Source organism: Serinus canaria, chromosome 6, assembly GCF_022539315.1.
Source record: "Serinus canaria isolate serCan28SL12 chromosome 6, serCan2020, whole genome shotgun sequence".
NCBI classification, from domain to species: domain Eukaryota; kingdom Metazoa; phylum Chordata; class Aves; order Passeriformes; family Fringillidae; genus Serinus; species Serinus canaria.
The window spans coordinates 14,100,788-14,123,321 of record NC_066320.1 but is presented as its reverse complement, the minus strand read 5'-3'; the positions used below and the strand labels follow the sequence as shown (position 1 = coordinate 14,123,321).

The following is a 22,534-nucleotide window of genomic DNA, read 5'->3' as shown; positions in this document are numbered from 1 at the left end:
TAAAGAGTCAGTTTCTTTGGTTTTGTACTAATGCTTTTAATAAACTACCTTGTTTGGCTTTTAGGTCTTTGGTGGTAACTCTTATTGCCATGGTTTACATAATCCAACTAGAGTGTGGGGGAAAAAGCAGTTTCTTGAGGCTTGACTGTTTGCTTTGAAGGATTAATAGACTTTCTCTACGGTTCAAGCAAATGTAGTCTGAAGTTAACTGTTTTGATATCATATTAACACTGAAAACATTCATCTTCTATGTGTACAGTAAACTCTGTGGTGATGGGGCAATTGTTGTACAAACACAATGTAATGATGTTTTTTCCAAAGAGGCACACTTTGGCTATGCCTGAAAGTATATGAGAAGGCTGTATACTTGGGAGATCTTGCTATGCCAGCACTTCTTATATATCTTTGACTGTCTTCTAGGGATAAGAGGGGAGGGGGAACAAAAAGGAGAAGGGGAAAGAAAAGATGAATGTAATGTCATAGTGTGAAATGTATTTCCAAAGTGTATGTGTCTTTAAATTTCTTTAAAGGTTTTTAAGTACAGTGGCCCAGATAACTTGTATAAACTGTAGTGCTGTTTGACAGTAAAAATTTTGAATGCTGATTTTTATTTTTTCAAATTTTTGCATAGGTCTGTAACCAGTGATGAAGGATCCGTGAATGCATTCACAGGAAGGGGGTCACCTGGTAGGGGTCAAAAGACTAAAGTCTGTACCACACCTTCATCTGGTCATGCTGCATCTGTGAAGGATTCAAGCAGCAGATTGCCTGTTACAGACCCCACTCGGCCTGGTGCCACCACCAAAATCACCACCACCTCCACCTACATATCTGCCTCTACACTTAAAGTTAACAAGAAAACCAAAGGTCTCATTGATGGCCTTACTAAGTTCTTTACACCATCACCTGATGGTCGCAGATCACGAGGTGAAATAATAGACTTTTCAAAGCACTATCGTCCAAGGAAAAAGGTCTCTCAGAAACAGTCATGCACTTCTCTTGTGTTGGCTACAGGTACCACACGAAAGCTAAAACCTCCACTTTCTTCACTTCTACCCCCAATCCCCATCTCGGGTCAGAGCCCCAGTTCTCAAAAATCCAGCACTTTGACTTCTTTTACCTCTCCCCAAAATTCTTCCAGTCAGTCAAGCATACCCTCCTTTAGTAGCCTTCCTAGCAGCAGTCAGCTAAAGGGACTCTTTGATGGACTCTCTCATATCTATACCACTCATGAACAGTCTCGAAAAAAGAGTCACCCAAGCTATGCACCCCTCAAGCACTTGTGTAGTAAACCAGAATTACCTTCCACATCAACATCTAATAGTCATTTCTATGGAAAGAAGGAGCTTAGAAGTAGGTTTGTGTCTCATGCCTGTGCCTCTGGATGGGGTGTATCTAGAGGACATGCTTTTAAAGCAATCGCTCACCTCAAGAGAACAGCTTTCTTTAAAAAGCACAGGATTCTAGGCAGAATAAAGTATAAAATGACCCCTCAGATGGGGACCCCCTCACCAGGGAAGGGGAGCTTGACAGACGGAAGGATTAAACCTGATCAGGATGATGGTAAGCAAAGGTCGAAGCGCCAACCAAACCTGCGTCCCGTCCAAAACCAAAATTCTTATCACATAGGTCTTAGCTATTTCTCTTGTTCTTACTTCACTTTCATACAAAAACAACAAAACTTTGACCTTTTATCTAATGCTGACTAAATCTCCAAAACATTTTTGGTTTTTTTTTTTCTGACTAATACCACACCACTTTCTTATTATTTTTTGCATCTGTAGTGACACTAGGAGCCCCAAATGCCTTCATAATGTTGCTTATGGCTGTGTAGTAGCGCATGAGTAGCCACTTGTCATGCCACCTCCTTGTTCTTCCCCTGCCCTTCCTGTGGCAGTAGTGCTGTCATCATGATTGTGTGCTGTCAGTGCTTATAACGGTGGGCATTTCATTTCCCTCTGCTCCATTGCTTCTTCATGAACAGTTCCATCGTGCTAGTCTCCACAACACTTGATCTCTACTACTGTGAACTACCTTTTTATTACTTTTATTTAAGAAAAAATTACTTTTAATTTATAATATTGGAATGCAGACATAGTTTAGCATTAATCTTCAAGTTTTAAGGGCAGCTTTTTATCTCTTGTGTTTATTTTTTACCTTCCAGAGTATATTGAAATTTATCAGGTGGCATAGTTCTAGCAATCAAATATGCTCCATTTCATGAGGTTCAAAACTAGTTTAGTAGAACTGGACTCTAAAGGCTTATACAGACAGACAAGCAAGTACCAAAAAAATAGGTTGTGCAGCAGCAAGCCACAAAAGAAGTGGGGGTGAAGGGTTCACTTCTGTTACTTAGTAATCCCAAATTTGGTTAAATGGGGAGTTGTTAACAGCCATAGTTGCAATCCTGTTTAGTAGTATCACTGTGCTAATGCACATATAACCTTCATGTCTGTGAATAAACTTTTTGCTGGTTTTAAATAACAGATACTGAAATCAAACTAAGCATCAAACAAGAAAATACGGATGTATTTCTGTTGGGAAGCAAGGACACTGTTACACAGGAGGATTTGGAAGTGTTTAAGCAGGCCCGAGAACTTTCCTTGGAGGTAAGAATCATGTTGTCAAAATATAGTTATTTCTGTAAATAAAAACTGTAAATAAAAAGTCTCTTCATCTTTATTTCTGATATATTCCTTTTAATCTAATGCATCATGCTTGCTGTGAATTCTGTTTGGGAGACACTGTATATGCAGATAGGAGACAAGGCATTGTGCTGGAATGGATCAGATCATAAGACAGATTTTGAAAGATATACTTGAGCATTTTGGAAACAGGACTATAGCATCAAACATAGTGTTTAAAAGTAGCTGATGTCCTGGTCAGAACTGAGAGAGTATTGGTCAGTAATAATTTTCCTCTGCAAATAAAGCAGATATTCTGAAAAGCTAAGTCGGTCCCACAAAACACGGCTTGGTAGAAAACCAGGTTTAGTGAGTCCATAAATTCATTTTACTTGATTAGTCGCCACACTTTGAGTTTAAATACTGTAGACTGTATCTAGCAGTGATAATATTTGAGCTGAATCAGACTAGTGAACCAGACTTTTACTTTTCTGTGTCTGTGAAATGAAAAACCAGTGTCTGTAAGAACCCGGGTCAGAAGGTGGGTGAATGTAATGTTTCAATTGCTGCTTTCTTAAAATGACATCATAAATGGCTGTGTGTTGTACTTTTTTCAGTAATGGAAGTCAGGTTTTTTTCAGGTTTAGTGTACAAGAACTAACGTTACACAGTGACTTTTTTACAGTCTTCTTTCATAGCATGTTAACCAACAAATTCAAATTGAGTTTAAAGATTCTGTTTCATTATTAGCTTTTACTTCTGCTTCCTCATGGAAATAGTTCCCACTACTTGCTTTCTTTATCTTCATATGCAGTCCCTAAAAATGTTAGGTGGTAAGGTTTCTAAAAGTTGACATAGAAAGGTGGGACGGGGAAACAAGCAATTTCTTACTATTTTATATTTTGCCATCCCTTTAGAGCCTAGCAGTCATTTTCTGATCAGCTTAAATGCAGTATTATGGCTGAAATCAAAGTGTTAGCATATTCTTGACTCTTTGAGGTAAATTCCAGTTACTCTTGAAGGGTTGTGCTGATGCCTTTTCTCTCATTCTTTTGACAAAATGACAGCTTTGAGTTTGCACCAGAATTATAGCGATGTCATCATACTAGGTGCTGTGGGAGAATAGGATTTGAGGCTGTTGTGCCTCTTCTTTGGCTGGGCTTTTGCTGTTTGTATTTTCTGTTTAAAAACTCTGTCCTCTGTCAGGGTTTAAAGAGCTCTAAGCAACTGATTTGAGTACTTCAGGTTTCTCATGCTTTCAGTGGGTAAAATTGCTTATATAAAGCTCAAGTTTCTTCTACTTTTCTATAACTAATACTTTATTTTTTTGAATTGCACCTGACAGAAAATTGGGTGTAAAAACACTGGTGAAACAAGTGGGCGATACCCTTCAGTGATTGAGTTTGGAAAATATGAGATCCAGACCTGGTACTCTTCACCTTACCCACAGGAATATGCAAGGTAGCAAGTTGTCAAGATTGCCATACATGGTTGGCATTTTTTCTGATGTGCACTTAGAATTTATTTTTATTCTTTTGTAACTGTTGATAATGTAAAGCCTTTAAAAGTAAATATGCTTTTGTAATTATAACTGAGAAGAGGGATTTGTCATTCTTTTTTGCTAGTTCTAAATCAAAGATGCAATAAAAAGTCCTTTTCCTAGTCTTGTATAAATGTCAAAGTGTATCGTGTATCTGTGTGGTTTCATTCGAGGTTTGGTTTTGTTGGTTTTGTTGGTTTTGTTCTCACTTACTTGTTCGGGGTTTGTCTTGGTTTTTTTGTTTGTTTGGTTTTTTTAACACCATTGCAATGAGGTATGTCTGACTTCTGGCCCTTTAGACAAATTGCTTTTGGTTGTGGTCCAGTGTTTCTTAACCTCCTTTTTTCTAAAGACTTGGGCAGATGTCATGCCAAATAAATGAAGTAAAAGCAGGCAAGTTCTGGCAACAGCACCTCATTTCTGACTATCTTTGCAAGGGTGTACCTTGGAGTCAGGGAGAGAGCCTGGACTAGTACATGTGCTCAGCAGATCTCAGCAGAGTTTTGTGTGTGCTGAAAATCAATGTTTTATTAATCTGTCGTCTCTGTGGCACACTGGAAGATATTCAGAACTGTATGTTTATCGAGCTCTATTACTGTAGCATGCAACGTGATCTGTTCCAAAATGCTGTTGCATAGAGTCACTCTAAACTGCCTTTTGTTTGTGGGGTGGGAATGAGGGATATGTCATGTATCCATCATATATAAATCAAGGGCCAAAAAAGTGTGGAGAGTGTTTCCATTTCCCATTATAACCACAGTTTTTGTAGTGTTAATTTTTTATTTCAGTTTTGCTTTTTATTCCTTTAATTCATTGTGAAAGGGTGAGTTACCTATCCCATCAAGTAAATTAATCCCAGATAGAAGCATAACGATGGCTAATTGTTGGTATGAGGCTAGAGTGGGATGACACTGTAGGAGGCACTGTGGCTCTCAGTTAAGTGCAGTGGGATTACACCATTGAACAAATAGTTCAAACTATCTTTTATGTTGTTGATGAACTTCCTTAGGATACTGGAATAGTGTAAACCATGGCTGTAATCCCAGGATGTGCTAGTAACTTCAGAGCAGATAAAGATTGTCCCCTGCTCTAAAGCTTTGCAGACTAATTAATTTCTAGAGCAGTCTTCTACTGATTCAGTAATTTAAAAATGAAGGTAAGTAGCCATAAAAATTACCAAAGGGAGTGGTTTCTGATGGTATGTAGAACACAGGGCATGTGGGTTACTTGTGTGTATTCTGAACTGGATCCTCCCCAGAGAAGTGCACTTCTGTGTTGCCTGTGCTGTGGAGATTGTGGAGGAGGGGAGATGTTTTGCCTTTGTATGAACTCTTTGAGTTGGATTCTGTAGTAAAGTGATGGTTTGGGTGGAGGTGAGGGGGTAAGATCCCAGAGTTTGCTGTCTTGCCCAAGAATTTGGAAGACGTGGGGAAGAAAAGTAATCTCCAAGCCTTCCCCAGAAGCAAAATAAGGAAAATAAAAGGGAAGGAGATCCCCTGTATCCTGCTTTGTGTTTCCTTTATATTTATTAGGAACAGGAAATATGAAATATGAAGTATTACTCCAGTGTGATTACTTTGATGGAGACCACAGGAAAAGCTAGGGTGGAGGGTGGGAAGGGTGAAGTAACTGTGATCTGCCAGAGGCTTAACCACAAACTGACCACAGCAAAATTTAATGAATTAGGTTCACTGTGGTTGGTTGATTGATTGAAGCTGATTTTTTCTGATGAGTAGTGTGTGTAATGTTCTATTTACTTATCTAGTTATGCTTTAGCAGCATTTATGTATGACACCTTATATTTGAATGGAAAGGGTTTTCATTTGTGGTGACTTTGTTTATGGAATGTAACAACCTTTTTGTATAAAATATCTTCTTAATTTTCCTACAGGTTACCAAAGCTTTACCTTTGTGAATTCTGTCTTAAATACATGAAAAGTAAAAACATTTTGTTAAGGCACTCAGAGAAATGTGGCTGGTTTCATCCTCCAGCCAATGAAATCTACAGAAGAAATGACCTTTCAGTATTTGAGGTAGGTGTATCAAAAGTATAAGCTTTTGGAAAATAACCAAAAATTTTTTTGCTAGGTTGCAAAATTTTTTTGCAGTTTGTAGATGGTACAGACTAGCTGTAGAACTAGTGAAAACTTTAACATCCTTAAGTACTTCCATGGAGATTCTTCTTATACAGCAAAACCAAGTTGAGATTCTGCCTATACTGCAAATACTAATCCATCTTCCCAAGTCTGTTCTACCCAGCCATGTTCTTTTACGATTCGTTTTTTAGTTGTACTTCGTGCCTTAGCCAAGCTCATTAGGATACTTGACTGGCATGAATCTTAGGACTTGCTTTGCACCTCTCATCTTGGATTGGTTTGCCTTTCCCTTCTCAGCCAAAGTACCCCTGACACGCATTCATTGTGAAAGCAATGTCCCAACTCTGTCTCCACTGCTTTTGTTCCCTTTGTCTGTTTTGGGTGCTTCAGTAAGCACTTGTGTTAACCCTTCTGAAATAAATGTAGTTGGTTTGGATCTTTTTATTTCAAAGGTTAATATCAGTTGTCACTGGCTGCTCTAAAAACTTCATCATTAGTTGATGTCCTTCTTCATAGATCCTTTCAAGAATTCTATGCAACCATTTTCTTTTAGGCAGAATGAAGTGTTTGTGGTTTCCTTCATGCTTTGTGTTTTTGAGAGAAGTGGAAATAAGGTTGGCATTTTGTGATTTATGTACCTCTGCCCAGAGGATGACTTTGACAGATTTGAGAGCAGACTTTGACATAGCTTACTATTATGCTGTAGCCAAGCAACTTTTGACAGATGCTTCCTTTTGAGCTTGCTGTCCCTCTTTTTTCCCTGCTTCTCACATTTAAAACTGACGAACAAGCTGTGTTTGCCTGAAATTTAAGAAGTTTTTTTACATTTCTGTACAAATGTTCTTACTAAAAAAGACAGCTCACATAATTTGCATTTTCAGGCTTAGCCAGTAGTGATTTCTGCTTACTTAATGTTCACATTTAATTTGCACACTTGCTAATAAGTGTGAAAAGTAATAAAAAGCACCTGGACAATGGAGTGTGCTGTAAGAGAGTTTGATGTATTTGATAGGCTCTTAAGAGGTGTGTACAAGTTTATCCTGATGCCTTAAGGAGCAGTAGTTATTCATTGAATGTTTTTTCCTCAATCCACTTAGTGCAGCTATACTGCTGATGTTCCCTTAAAATCCCTAAATATATCCAAAAGGATGGGTTTTGCTTAGATTTGTAACTAGGATTCTTGCTCAAAACAAATTAGAATAGAAGATGGCTTCTTTTTCTGCGCAGTTCTGTAATTTGTTTCTCTCTGAATGAAATACAGCTACTGTCATTATAAAAAACATTAGTACAAGCAAATCTTTCTATTAAGATTATTTCAAAAATGTGTTGCCTTTGACTGAGCCTTTCAGGAAGTACCTAATTGATCTAGGAAATCTGCATTTGTGTCTGGCTTTTCTATAGCTGTCTGAATCACAGCTTGACTCTTTTCACTCATAATATACCTAGACTAATTGTACTATTTAGCCAGGAAATTTACTTCTCACTCAATAGCATTTTAGCCTGGCATGGAAATTTTGACTTGTCTAATTTATCCAAAACATTGATGTGACTGATATGTAATTTGCTACTCATTTATTGGCCTTACATCTTAAGGATTCAACAGAACACCCTTCTTTGTTTGGGGCTTTTTAAAAAGTTACTGTATTTCACTGCCTTCTAGCAAACCACAGTTTTAACTAGTGCATTTTTGTTATCTGCCAGTCGTGCTCATTTTCATTCCAGGAACAAAATGAAATAGGTAAGTCTGTCTTGAACAACTAAAAGGTGAAGTTACTTTGTTTAATGAATCCAGATACTCAGAGGTTACTTCAAAATGCAGAGTAATTAGCACCTACTGGAGGATTCTTAAGTAAGAAGAAGTGGGCATTTCTCTTTTGAACCTGGATGTGTTTTGTTTGTTTCTTGTAATACTGTTCACGTTTCCTTCTAGGATATGATTGGTTCAATAAGTTGTTTTGTCCTAACTTGTTGGTGCCATGGAAATAACTGCATCTGTCTTGTTTTTCTAGGTTGATGGAAATGTGAGCAAAATTTATTGTCAGAATCTTTGTTTGTTAGCTAAGCTCTTTCTGGACCACAAAACGTTGTATTATGATGTTGAACCATTCCTCTTCTATGTCCTTACAAAAAATGATGAGAAAGGCTGCCATTTAGTTGGATATTTCTCTAAGGTAAAACTTTTAAAAGTGGGTTGATTTAATATTTGTAATGTCCTGCTCTCCTTAGTGCTTCTCCCAAATGCAAAGAAAAATCAGAAGTCGGAAAAAACCCCATAAGCTTGAAAGCCTCTCTGTAAATCTTGACTGTTATGTGCATTGTCTCAAATACATGGTACTTTCTTGCCTCTGATGCAAATTCAGAATTTGTTCAGCCACATGGATGGGAGTAGGTTTTTTCTTGTTGAAGGATTTTGTTTCCAGAATTTGTTGTGGTTTCAGTTGAATATTTACATCTTTTTTCTTCCCCAGCATTTTTGCATTAGTATGCCAAATCTAACTTGTAAGTGTTGCAGGTATTTGGAATGTCGATGTGTTTTCATGGCTTGAGTGCTGGCAGTTCCGGCTGGCTATTTAGATGTAAATGGGCATTGCTGTTGCTCTCTTGTGTGCAGTCTGATCTAATGCAATTACTTGCTGCTCCCATGTAAGAGTGCATTGCCTGACTTGATGGTGCCTACCTTGTTTAGAGTGGATGTCTCAGTTGTAGTACTGATTTTCAAGTAATAGATGGTTGCTGTTGACAAAAATAATACTTAAGTGAACGGTCTTGACAAAGATGACCAAGAAAGATGGTGAACTGTAGTTAGATGTGTCTGCAATGGGAAAAGCTTCCATTATTGTCCGTAGTTTGCCCCTAAAGGATGTGTTGAATAGGTACAGTTACTCAGAAATTCACTGCTTCCTGATCCTGGTATTGCTGCTTCCTGTAGCAATAGTATTGACTGTATATTTTCTTTCTTGAATGAGTGATTTGTGGGAAAATAGTAGTTAGAGAAGTCTTGTCAGAGTATCTGGATATTATACAGTAATCTCTTGGATGTCTGGCCGCATCCTTCTGAGGAGTGAGCCTTGCTGGAATTAAAATGAGACATGTAGGCACAGTTTACACTATCTTTAATGTCAGTCAGAACTTCTTGTTTGATACTTCTTTCTTAAAATTAGACATTAACATGGACTTATTTGACTTTGGTACTGAACCCATGCATCTGTTCACCTTATTGGGATATTTTACAAGGACAGTAGCAGGTGCAGGCAATTGCCCACTTCAGCAGAGCTTTGACATACTTGATCTGTTTCTCCTTCCCACAGGAAAAGCTTTGCCAGCAGAAGTACAATGTCTCCTGCATAATGATCATGCCCCAATACCAAAGGCAAGGATTTGGAAGGTTTCTCATTGATTTCAGTAAGTGAAGTGATTTATTTACACTTGTGATCCAAGGAGCTGATGGCTGTTATATAAAAGTGTAACATATGAAACTTTATTTAACTCATTCTGTTGTTTTTATCAATAGATAATGGGATTTGTGTTTATATTTACATAGGATAGAAAAGCTCCCTGAAGTGAAAAACTTAGTGCTGCTCTGTTATTGTACTCGAGGAAATTGAGAATGGATCTCTCAGCAGTAATGTTAGCTCACAGAGCTATTACCCTGAATGAATTGTCTAAATTACTTTCCATTTTGCTTTGCTCATTAGTATGAGAAGAGGCAATTATTTGTGATTATAGCTAAGAAGGTGTTAGTCTGAGGCATTCTCTCCATTTTAATATTTCTAGCTTGTATCTTTTTTAGCCAAAAAAAAAAAGCTTTAATTGAAGAATTGTCCCATGGAAGAAAAGTATTTTGGTTTTTGTGTTCATCACTTTCTTAGTGAAAATTGTTACCAGAAAGGTGTAGGTGTTAGTGGCTGTACCCATACTTGCTGCCTTATTTTGCTGAGCTGTCTGACCTGTTAGAAAGCTTCAGGCACACTGGTTTAAATATAGATTTGTTATTACCCAAACCTTATCGTACAAGGGAACTCCGAACAAAATTATCTAAGAAAACTTCTCAGTTGAGTGTCCTCATTACTCCTGAATATTTCTACTGTAATTTCGAGGGAGGATGAAAAGGACTTAGTGTATATTGTAGGTGCTTTCTTTTCACTATTATGTTTTATAAGGCACTGTAGAATTACATGAGGGTAGAGATAGTTCAGATAATAGGATTCCTGCCCTGAAGGTGTATGCAAGAACATTAAAATGCAAATAATAATACATTGCAGTGTAACAGCAGGACAAAGACAATCATTTGTAGCTGTAGAGTTTTCAAGTTCTGTTCTTAGTGTTGTACCCAGCATGACTGTGCTAGAGTGTATAAAGATACTTAATATGTCCCATCATTGCATGGCTTTATAAACAGCTTTCACTGTACCCCTGTGAGTTAGGTAAAAATGGTTCTGGACCACTTAATCCACCGCTGAAATGTAGCTGTCACTGGAGTGGAACACAGCAGCTGTTCCATTGTGCGCCTTCTGCAGCCTCTTAGCAAAGGCTGTGAGAAGTACCACGGATTGCTGGATCTGTGGAGACAGCTTTAAGCTTACTTAGGTAGAAATTGGCCCTGTTTTAGGATCAGAATCCTTTCTTTTTTGCAAAAGGAGTTGATGAGCTCTTAAGTGGGCACTGGTAAGTGCTTCCAGGCTTTTCCTTTGTTTCTTACTCTGTGATGTCTCTCTCTCCCTCTCAAAAAAAACCAAAACTGATGGCGCAGCCATGAAACCCGTGGATTCCACAGAAGGTCAGGGTATGAGTATGCAGTGTCTCTCTAGATGTGTGCTCTACCACTGGGCATTGTGCTGCTCAGTCTGGGAAAATCAATAGGGTGTTCTGGCCTTCTTGTCCTTCTGGAAAAATCTGGAAGTACATGGGTTGTTTGAATCATTAGGTTTTATGTGATAACTTGCTTGGAGCTTATCTGGTGCTATTCTTAGACCCCCTTCTTTGCAGACACGTTCAGATCACAGATGTGGGCCACAGCTGTACAGACTGGGCACAGCCCAGAGACACCTGTAGTTTCTGCTGTGGATACCAGACTGCCCACTTCAGTAGCACACAGGCAGTCCTTCAGTACTTCACCTTTGTTTTCTGGACACAGGTTCCCTTAACTACCTGGGAATCAAGCTATTTGATTTGCCAACAGAATGAGGAACCAAGACATGACTGAGAAAGTCTGTCTCTGTAGTGTAAGTGCAAACTACCTAAAAGGTAGTGAGGGAACTCCTTGTGGCTGTTTTTCCTTAGATGTAGAAGGGAAGGGAAAACTTTCAAGGCTAGTTTTCCTTCAATGTATTTGTATCTTTTTTCAGGAGGGAGGCTGTATGCCTGAAATGGGGCATAGCTTCATGTGAATTAGTGACCCCAAAACCTTTTTAACAGGAAAACCCTTCAGAATGAATTATTTACTCTGTTTCTTGTCATTTGATGTGTTTCTGCCTTTGGACTAACTCCCATCTTCTTTGTGCTTTACTCTTTCTGTTCACTTGTGGTCTCCTGAGTACAAGTTGCTCTAACTGCTCTGAGAAGATCCAGTATAAACCCCTCCAGTTATTATTCTAAACTTGAACAGACCAAGTTTATCATAGTTTAAAGCATTCTTTGCCAGTGACATTATCTAGACTGTCATGTTCTCATAAAGTCATAGCAAGATAAATTTTATGCTCTGGATGTTCATTTGTTATATGGGTAATGCTTGCAAACTGCTCAGATTTTGAAATCTGTGAAGCAGTCACTGGTAGTTGTCTTTTTTTATAACAGTAACCAGAACAGTGTTTAGACTATAATAATAAAAACGTAACTGAGCAAGTAATTTTCAGAAAATGATAGTTACAAACCACAGAAGGCAAGATTTTAAAATTGTGTGCAAGCAGTTGACTGCTCACATTATTTTGTATGTATCTAGACACTTGATAGGCTGGAAAGAACACAGCCTTTAAGCCACTACACAACTTCTGCTTTGTCAGCAGTCTCCTGAAAATGTAGTTTGTGGTAAAAATTTGCTCCTTTTTGTTTTTTTGGTAAGTGAAATGCATTTGTTTGTTCAGATTGTGATGCATTCTGTTGTCTTAAACTAATTTAATTTTCACAGATGTGTCTTTTATGGTCATTCTATAATTAGCAAGGGAAAACAAATTCTTTCATTTTGCTAAAGGAAAAATAGGTATTTGTCTTCTCACCACTGATTTTTAGTTTTTTTCACCTTAACATTTTCCTAACTACATTTAAACTTACCTGTATTTCATATCCAAACTGGTAATAGTGGTATTTCTTACTTTGTAGACACCAAAATAAAGGTCTATCGGCCTGTCCCTTCAGGAATCTATAATCTCACCTATGGGAGAGAAGAGTTTTTAAAAGAGGAAATTAACTCTTGTCAGAAGCAGGTGTGCTGTAAAATGCCTGAGTTTGCTACTCTGATGGCCTTCAGCAGTAATTTAATTTCTAGTTTTCTCTGTCATTCCTCATTTACATAGAAGTGTTGTTAAAATTTAAAAATATGCTCTGTAACTGTGGTTTTTAAAACCTGGTAAGATTTTTTTTATATTATTATTATTATTAATTGTGGGGAAGTTAGAGACTTTGACTGTGATAGAAACTTGTTGGGCTGTTTAGAAATTGAGAAAAGTTTAGTTATAACTATTTTATTAAAAGGTTAAACTATTGATTTGTAAAATTGAAGACTTGATACTGCTTCATTTTGTTTAATTCACTCTAAGACAATCAGTTTTACCTGTTCTATTTTCTTGAAGCATATTATACTGAAGACAAAATGGTTTACATGAAGTCTGTACTTTGTTTACACTAATTATGCTTTATTAAATACTATTTTGTAAGGGTTGGTTGATTTTTCACATAGGGATAGGGAATCTGATTTTCACTTGGAGTGTAGCTGACATAAAAAGTATTTCCTGAAAATGAATAAGGGTCTTAATTTGCTTGTTACATTTATACCTTCCTGCTTTTTACAGGACTGAAAGCTCCTGCCAAACTTCTTGGGTTTGGGCTGTTTGTTTTGTTTTCATTTCGTTGTTGTTCTTGTATTCTGTGGGATTTACAGGATTGTGATTACAGGTTTTGTCTGAGGGAGAATAATTGACTTCTGCATCCATCTTCTATATTTGCTGTAAATAAAGATTTTGGGCAAGTGGGCAGCAGCTGAAGTTGCTCTAGAAACCAAGCAGAAAGCAGGCTGTATTGCCTAAGAGCCTGTGGTGGGTTTGTTGCAGTTCAGGTCCCTTGCAGCGCTGCCCAGCTATGGTTCCTGCCCCAGGGATTGCTCCCGTGTGCTTGCATTGGGTGATCCTTTGGCTGCCCCTGCCAGCTCAGCCTGCATTGCTGCTCTGGTAGGGACAGTGCAAGCCCTGAAGCCACAGTGTTGGAGCTTCTCTCTGTGCAGATCCAGTTCTTTTATAAACTTTAGCAGCTTTTCTATGCAAGACATTTTTCTTTGCTTTCCTGATTTGAGCTCTTGCAAAGCCTGGAATCTTCATATGATTTCTATTTCTATTCATTAAACTGCAGTGCCAGAACATACTAGTATTTCTTTATTTGGCATATCTAATACAGAGTTCATTATTACCAGAATGAAATACAGCAGTATTTCATATTTGTTTTCTGTAAGTTTAAAGTTGTCTTTTGATTCATACTTCTTTACAAAGCTCATCTTGTCTCAGTCTCACATTTCTGCATACTGGATTGCAAATTCCATGCTGGAGGCCTAGCCAGCAGCTGGAAGGAAAGAAATGCATGTGACTGTTAGGATAAACCTTTCCAACTGTGCTGGCTAGGATGTTGACAGTTCATTTGCATTACAGTAACAACTGGGCTTAGTGCTGGGGAGCAAAGTCCTTGGTAGCCTTTTGTTACTTATCTTGAGGCTGTTTCTGGTCCAACTGATTGTAGCAGTTTCTTCTTCCTCTTCAGAATCCCCTGTTTCTATTTGGTTTGTCTGTTCTTTGTGAAATAATTATTCTTGCTCAAGAGATGAAACATGTTTAGGAATGCTGGGATTCTGTTTGGGCTAAATACATTCTTTGTTTTGTGGGTTTTTGGGGTCTTTTTTGGTTCATTTGTCTGTGTGGGGAAGTCAATGCTAACTTTTTAAACTTTCCTATCACTTACTGCACGCAACTTGAAAAGGTTGGATTTTTTTTTTTCCCCTTAGCTTGACTTAACCCCTGATTCACCTTTAGAAGTTAGGATGTGTAGCTCAGATTTTTTTTGTAAGAAAACCATAATCTTAAAGGGAAAGGCAATTCAAGTCTGACAGTGGAAGAAACAAATAGAATTTATATTACCTGAGAACTTTTATTGTGGTGTAGGAAAATCGGCTCTGTTAAGTGTCCTTTTTTGCTCACTTCCCCCAGTCTGGTGTGTTTCTTGGTCAAGTGTTGGTGTTTGTTTATTGTTCTTTCCAAACAGGTGAGTAAATCTTCAAGTCCTGATGTGCAGAAGCAGCAGGGCAGCAGCAGTAATAGCACTGCAACAGGCTAAGGTATAGCACAGGGAGGGCAAGTTTCCAAAGGATGAGAAGAACAAAAAAATTTGCTCTACAAGTAAGGGAAAACTATTAATGAAAAATTATTTATTTCCTCCTAAATGAGTAAGTTTTTCATGAGTAAGTATCAGAGCCAGTGATAAAGGAGGTCAGTACCATTAGTGATGTTTTATAATTGGTAACCTCTCTTTTGCTCAGTTAGTGGCAGCAATCATAAGCCTACATTGCTTCCTAATAGTGTTTATTTGTGGTTCACAGCTTTGAAGAACTTGACTGAAGATCTGGAACTAAAGCTTGTTTCTTTGCTCTCAGTTCTAATCCTGTCCCCTTGACTACAAATACCTACAATCTCATGTTCACATTAAGTATTTAGGGGGTTTTTAGCACAAAAGCCCAGAAATATTTTGGGCTGAAAGTGTGTGGGGAGTTAGTACAGATGTCCTCAAAAGTGTTATACATGATCCTGTATGCACTTTCCTTGAGAAGTGAGGGATGGTGCTGAGGCACTGCACAGGCAAAAAAAAAAAAAAAAAAAAAAAAAAAAGATGCATAGCTTTGTAAAGTGCATTCTTGAATTCCTTCCAGTCTGCACTTGTTTCAGAAGATCTGCACCTCTCTATGGAAATGTGGAAGATGTTCACTGCTCAGTGCCCAGTCATGCAGAAGTGGTAAGCATTGTGTATTGAGCCCAGAGACCTGCTGTAGGCAGAGAAGCTTTCTGTCCCATAAGTGTCTACAGGCAACATAAACCTCTAGTGATGAGAATGGGGGACAGTGGGTTTATTTCTTCTGGCCAGCAGTTTTGAGATACTTTTGAAACCAGCTGAAAAAACTGCATTCCATGAAACCTAGGTTAGTCTTCAGGAACAGCTTAAGGAGACTGAAAAGGATAAGATTTTCTTCTGGTGGTTAATGCAGTTTTGTTCTTCCATCAGGTTTGTCAAACTTGATGTAGCCTTGAAGCCTAGCTTCAAAGACTACTTGGTGTAGCCTTTAAAATCAATGTTTCTGTCAAAGGAAAAGATTTGGCTTTCTGTTAAGCTTGAAGATGAGCATACAGTTCAAAAATAAACCCCTTATTTTTTAATATGCTCAATTCAAACAGCATTTACACTTCTAGGATCAACCAAGTTCCTTGTGGCTCCTGTAATTGAAAAGCTCTTTCTTCTGATACAGACAAAAGGTTATTTTTGATTAAAAGCAACAATTCCTTTTAGACAATTTTGGGCCTAGTTTTCTCACTTATATGCATTCCTGTGTCTTGGGTTTTTGCAGTATGTTCAGAAGGAGTCAGTCTAGATTTCCATGGCTAGTTGGACAATAATCTCTTCTTCTAGTTTCATCTTCCAAAGTGGCTTTGTGATGTTTTAATGTGTCAAGAAGGTTTGAAAATGTTGTCTGTGACCAAAGATCTATTTTATAACTCACTTATCTGTGGTTCTCACTGTAGTGTTTCCAGGCTCTCTGCTTTAATAGCAAATTAGGCTGCTACGTCGTGGAAACCTGAAAAGCAGTGATTTTTTTGTGAAGCACCACGTTTGTGCAGCCATCCAAAAAAAATCTAATTGAGCAAAACTTACAACTATTAATGGACTAACATGTGGCCTCTCATTTAGGGCAACATATTGCTGGTAAGATACTAGCATTTGGGAAAATGTCAACCCTGTTTGGAAGATGAATAACTTATTATTATAAGTGGTGGAACAGAGTAGAAATGCTGTCTCAGGTTTTTACAGGGTCTCTGAAAAACTAGTATATCAGTAAAGGAAGAGCCTCAGAAAAGGTGAAAGGCTTTCTTGATTGAAGTGTTTTCTTTTTTTGGGAGGAAGCTGGAGTGAGGTAAATGAGCAAAAGCCATTGCAGTACAGAAATGGTGTGATTTCTTTTTTAAAGTGTACTTGAAAATGGAAACAACAGCAAACTATTAACAGAAAAGTGAGGGCAAAAGAGGGTAGAAGTCATGCAAATGTGTTTTTCTTCTTCATTATGATGAATTCACACTATTTATTTGTGTTGTGGAGCCTTACTTGGTGGTAAGTACATGTATAGACTTCTCTTAAAGTGAGGTGTTAAAGAGGATTTTGAACTATTCAGATGGAAAGAAGACCTAGATCCTGAACTGAGAAAATTTAAGTTCTTCTAATAATTAATGAATTGACTTCTGGAAAACAAAACAATTAAAAAAAAAATGAAGGTGGATGATATAATGAAACAAATGTATTAGGAGAGATCAGAGGAAGTGTGTTCACGTGTGGCATTTTGGTTCTGGTATGCTTCTGGAAGTGCTAAAAGCCACTGTCTGATACCTGTCTGCAGTTTAGAGCTAGGCCTGAGCTGCAGGAGGCTGTAAGTGGTTGGATCCACTTGTGTGGGGTGTGTTTATATAACAGTGATAGTCTTAATCTCTTTATGAGAAATAATTTGTTGGCCAGAAAGTAATATTTTAGTAAACGTGCTTTAAGACAATCATATGGAATTTTTTTTCATGTCTAACTGCTTTAATCAAAAATGAAGTAGAAATAGCATTTGCAAAATTAGATTGTCTGTGAAATTATGAACACATTCAGTAAACACCTCCTGCACTGTTATTTTCCAGAATCTGATGTTAAGATGTTCTACAGTTTGCCCTAACAAATACTGAAATATAACAGAAATACAGTCTAGGAATAAACACACTTTTTTAAAGGGTTGTTCACAGTCATACTTTGCTGTGGTCTGTAAACAGATTTTAGGTGAGGATGAAGTGGGACCATGGGGGTTTTTTTAAGATAGGAAATGCTCTTAAAAGTAAATTTTTTCTTACATGACAATTCTGAAAGTACTCTTCTGTTACTGCTGGGGCTGTGGCAAACAGTGGAAGGTGAAAATGCGAGACCAAGGGTGGAGAGGAGGAGTTTGGTTTTTTAATGGGCTTTATTGGAAAGGTGTATTCTCAAACTACACTTATCAAGAGTTAAGGAGCTGTGTAAAACAGGCCTCTTTATTTTGTTAAATGTGGTGGCCCAGCTGAATCATTCTGTGCTGTGGGCTTTTCTGTGCTTGACTGACTGACTTGTGTACCCCAGTACAGAACACTGCATCAGTCTTCTCATTGTTTTGTGGTGATGTTTACAGATGCACTGTGTCCAGATGAAGGGTTGAATTACTTTTATTTTTCTTTTTTTTTCTCTCTCTCTTTAGGAATGAATTTCAAGTGTCTGTGGTAGCTGTAAATCTATGAGGGAGCCTGACTGCTGCTGCTTATTTTCTGTACTTTTCTTGGTGATTGATTATGTTGCTGACCCCAAGGCTTGAGTTTGGCCTCTCCTAAATAACTAATAAGGAGCATTCTGTCAAGCTGAGATTTAGATGAGGGGGGAATGAAGATGGATTTTGAATCAAGCTTAGTTGACTTAAGATTATTCCAAGAAAATCAGCCTCTAGGGATTTCTTGGCATCACTTTTATATAGCTTTAAGACACTGTACATTTATCAGAATTGCAAAAGAAAGCAGACATGTCACTTCAGATACAGAAGCTAAGGCTGTTTTAACTGAAGAGCATCTTTATTCCAGATAACATTGAAAACAGTGAAAAGGCAAGGCTAAACATGGTAAGAATGATAGTAAGTATTTTTTGGACATAGCTGTATTTATAGGGCATTAGTGAACATGGAAAGCTATCTGCTGAGTACTGGTGGCTGAAAACAGATTTTAACTAAGTAATGCATCTTTAATTATTAAAATTTTTACAGAGGGTGAGGTAGCCTGGGAGGAAAACAGATATTGTCTGAATTGGTAGGGTTCAGGTTAGGAAAGCCAAAGCCCTGATAAAGTTAAATCTGCCTAGGGACATTGAGGGAAACAAGAAAAATCTATAGATACATTGGTGATAGGAGGAAGAATAGGGAAAGTGTGAGCCCTGTCTGGAAGGAAATGGGAGACCTGGTTACTGAGTGTATGAAGGAGGCTGAGGTACTCCATGACTTGGTCTTCAGCAGTGCTTGCTTCAGGCCCGTGGCCCAGGCAGTAGGAGGAAAAGGCCTGTGACACCCATTGTTAAGGCACAGAGAGAGCCTTGTGGCTTCCTTAATGTTTGTCTTGTTTCCAGTGCCAGCATTTTTGTCAGTCAGCTCTACCTTCTTTTAAAGACATTTTGTTTTTCCCTTGTTTACTGCTGTTTTGTGTGACAGTAGGTACTTAGCAGATTACTGTGTCTTGGGCTTAGCTTTTTGAAGTGTGCTGTAATAGGTACATTTGTGTTCAGTGCTTGGTAGGTAATGTGCCCTTTCTTATGCAATTTCTGTGTATGTTGACTAACCAGGTATTACCATCAAATTGAATAATAATCTTCTTCACCCATTAGGGGTTTTTTTCTTCCAAGTCTTATTTGGTTAATTCCCTGTTACACAAAATGCTTTAGCAGAGCAAATGAACAGCAGTGACATTGTGCTGCTCATGTCAGACAAATACAGGTTGCATCTTTTGTATCTTATGTGTGTCATGACCACTGACCTGAGCAAACTCTGTACTTGCAGTGATTTCTTAGATGTGTCTTTTGACTTCTCAGTGTTCAGCTCCCTGTTTCACGTTTGTTCATGTTGTTTAGTGCTGCTAGGCTGTCATTTGTAGGTATGAATAAAATAATGATAGGAAAAGCTCTTGGGCCCTGGAACTTTATCTACTCTAAAACTGCTAAAACCATCCCTGATACAGTTTTTGTCCAGGGCATCTGTCACTTTCCAAGTGTGATAACAATCTTCCTGAGCCATGAGTCTGGGAGGATTATGTTAACAGCCAGGTTAACACCCCAGCTGAGAGTCAGAGCTTAATGGTATGGATGCCATCTGTCTGTTCTGCTTGGCCTCAGTGCCGTATAAAGATTCTGAGAATATTCAGTGTACTCATTATACTAAGCAAAAGCTCCTGGTCCATCTTCCTGTCCTGTCAATTTGGTCTTGTAGAGTACATAGAGCCTGTAACAAGGCAAGCAGGTGATGTCTAATGTGCACAGGAGATATATTTACAACCCAGTATTCATGTGCTGTCAGCATTAAACAGCAGAAGGTAAAGGCAGTTCCTGAAGGGAGTTCATTCAGCAGTTACAGTTGTATAAACAATTTACCTCTCGGTGTCATTTAGTGAATAGTTTTTAAAATGTAAATTTAAATAACTTAAGATATTGCTTATAAAACCAAGAACAATACGGAGTTGTTAATGATCTTCTAAGCCACTTAACCTACTGACAGATTTGTTCATTCAGTTGGTATTCAAGACTGATGCCCTCTGCACATACAAGTCTTGCTTTTAAGGGTACTTCAGTTCTCTTTCTCTTATGCTTTCACTCTGCTTATAAGTAGTCCACTTCATACACAGAACCTCCACTCAAGGGGGTTACTGGCAACTGGCACAGGTAAAATAAGTGTTAGCAAATTAATTCACTCAAAGGATGCCTTTTGTAGGTCTGACTGTAATGCAGTCATCTTTACCTTTCCTTTTATTCATGAAGGGCATTTGTTTAGCTCTAACCTCTTCTGTGAAGCTTTCTATAAAGGAGCTAAAGGTTTTTGGGCCTCCTGTGTTGGGTTTACTTGAGGATGTGGAGAGGAATGAGAGCTGGCATTATTTCTTGTAACAATAATGAGAGAATCTTTGGCTTACTCTGTTCATCATGAAGAAAGCTTTACTCTGACAAAGAAAAGAGAATGTAGCAGGTTGTTCAGTGATCTGAGCATCTCAAGTTACAGCTAGTCTTTTTTTTTTAATAGTGTTTGTGTGGATCCTTGGATTGTGGTCGTTTGAAGCTGTTTCAAAAGTGCTTTCAAAGAGGGTACTAACACCTATTTAAGGTCCTCTATCTTTGACCTTCTTCCCACTGACATAGATAAGAACAGTTCAGAGGCACACAGAATAGTTGTGGAAAAAATAGTAACATGAATTACAGTTTTAGGAATTCTAAGTCTTAAAATGCTCACACTTTCACCTCACTTATTTCTGCCTTCCACTCATGGTCATACCTCTGAACTTGCAGCATTGAGCTGACCTATCTGTATTGAACTGTTCTGTCTGAATACTCAGCTGTTTTGATATTTCTGACTACCCTTTTGAACCTGTGTCTTCTCAACTTGTCCATATAATATCAAAACAAAGGATGTGATGTTTTGTATGATAAAAAACATTAGCTCTTAGGATAGCTTGAAATGTTGGTTTGAGGTAAATCTTCACTTTAGATACTGGTGTGTTATTAAAACAGTTGCTAGTACTTGCTGTTCTTTCAGATCTTTGGCTTGATACAGAACATTACATGAAAACTGACAAGTTCTTCCCTATCATACTAAAGGATTTATTTTACTTGGTTTTGTTTCAAACAAAACAAACTTTAATGGAAAACTGCTTGATTCCATCTGCCTGAGTCTGGTAATTAATTTGTGGGGGATGGCCTTTAAAGAGAACTCCAAACATACAAGGGTAACAGCTCACAGGTTGCTTCTTTTGTTCTGGATGGGTTCTCTTGAGTATGCTTTCTTCTGACACCAATATTAACAAAACATAAATAGGAGTTGAATAGTGCTGATTATGTAAGGAGTAGATTCTGAGCACAAGCTGTTGCATAGGACCTTCCACAAAGCATTGATTTGGGAGTAGGGGTCTCTGAGAAGCAGATTTTTAAGCTGTTTTCAGCTCCCAGCATTAGTTGAATTTTGCTGTGATACTCCTGTCTGCTCATGGTTTTCAGCTGTGTATTGGCATCTTTCAAGTGTGTGCCTGGAAGCCTTTCAGAAGTAGCTTGGTTATGTTTTCTGTAAAAGAGTTGCTTCAGTGGTATTGAGTTCCCTTTGCTGTGTGTGGAATTGTATGGAGATGTTGGTATGTGTGATCCTGATGTGCATACATAAATATGAACCTGAGATTGACAGGTTTAAGTTAGGCAGTGCATGGCAAAAAGCTGTTATCCTTATAAATCAGACTGAAGTCCAGAATGTTAGTGTTACTTTATTTTGCAGATTTAGTAGTAGATGTAGTTCTTGAAAGATTTCTGCTGTGAAAGCTACATTCAGTCTAAAATTGTGGAAAGATCAGTAGACTAAAATCTGTCCTTATTTGACTCCATTTGCATGACATTAGTGCATGGTTCCTATCCCTTTGCCCTCTAGCAGCTCTTGCCAAGTGCTGATGTTTTTCGTCTAACTTCACTGGCGGTGAGACCACATCAGTAGACTTGATTGCTGACTGCTTAACATGATGACATTAATAATCCAAACTATCCAAATTCTTAATTACAGGTATTGTTGCTCTAATTTGTTTATAGGGCATATTCATGCTAGATATAATACTATTTGATAGAAAAATAGTGTTTGAAATGGGCAGAAATAGATCTAGAATATTAATATAAAAGCACAGATGTCTTAAACCATTCCCAACCTTTTTCTGGATAGAAGTACATAGGAAGTGCTCTCCAAGATGAATTCTTCCTAACAGCAGTATATGCTGACTTCTTGGTGAAGTTTCTTATTATTTTTTATCTTAAAACTGTATAGATCCAAACTTAAGAGCTTTTTTTACTTTTTGTAACAATAGAAAAAGATGCAAATGCAATGACTCTTGCTGTAATCTCAGTACACTGTAAAATACAATAAAATATTGGTATTAGTTCCTCGTACTGAGCAATATTTGGGCTAAATAGCAGAGAATAGAACAAAATACTGCATTTTAGAGCTGTCTGATAGTGGGTAAGAAGAAAAACAACAAATTTCTATCCTAATG

General features: G+C 37.9%; 1 protein-coding gene across 9 annotated transcripts in view; it reads left to right on the top strand.

Moving 5' to 3' along the window:
* KAT6B (lysine acetyltransferase 6B) overlaps window positions 1-22,534 on the top strand; it is a 100,708-nt gene that overhangs the window by 58,410 nt on the left and 19,764 nt on the right. For 7 of the 9 annotated variants that reach the window (XM_050976432.1, XM_050976430.1, XM_018910947.3 and 4 more), the window contains 6 exons: window positions 632-1,563; window positions 2,488-2,609; window positions 3,970-4,085; window positions 6,056-6,197; window positions 8,270-8,431; window positions 9,569-9,662. In XM_050976432.1, coding sequence (XP_050832389.1) covers window positions 632-1,563; window positions 2,488-2,609; window positions 3,970-4,085; window positions 6,056-6,197; window positions 8,270-8,431; window positions 9,569-9,662 — 1,568 coding nt within the window. The remainder of the gene's footprint in view (window positions 1-631; window positions 1,564-2,487; window positions 2,610-3,969; window positions 4,086-6,055; window positions 6,198-8,269; window positions 8,432-9,568; window positions 9,663-22,534) is intronic. The other 2 variants (XM_050976435.1, XM_050976436.1) reach the window with 2 other exon arrangements.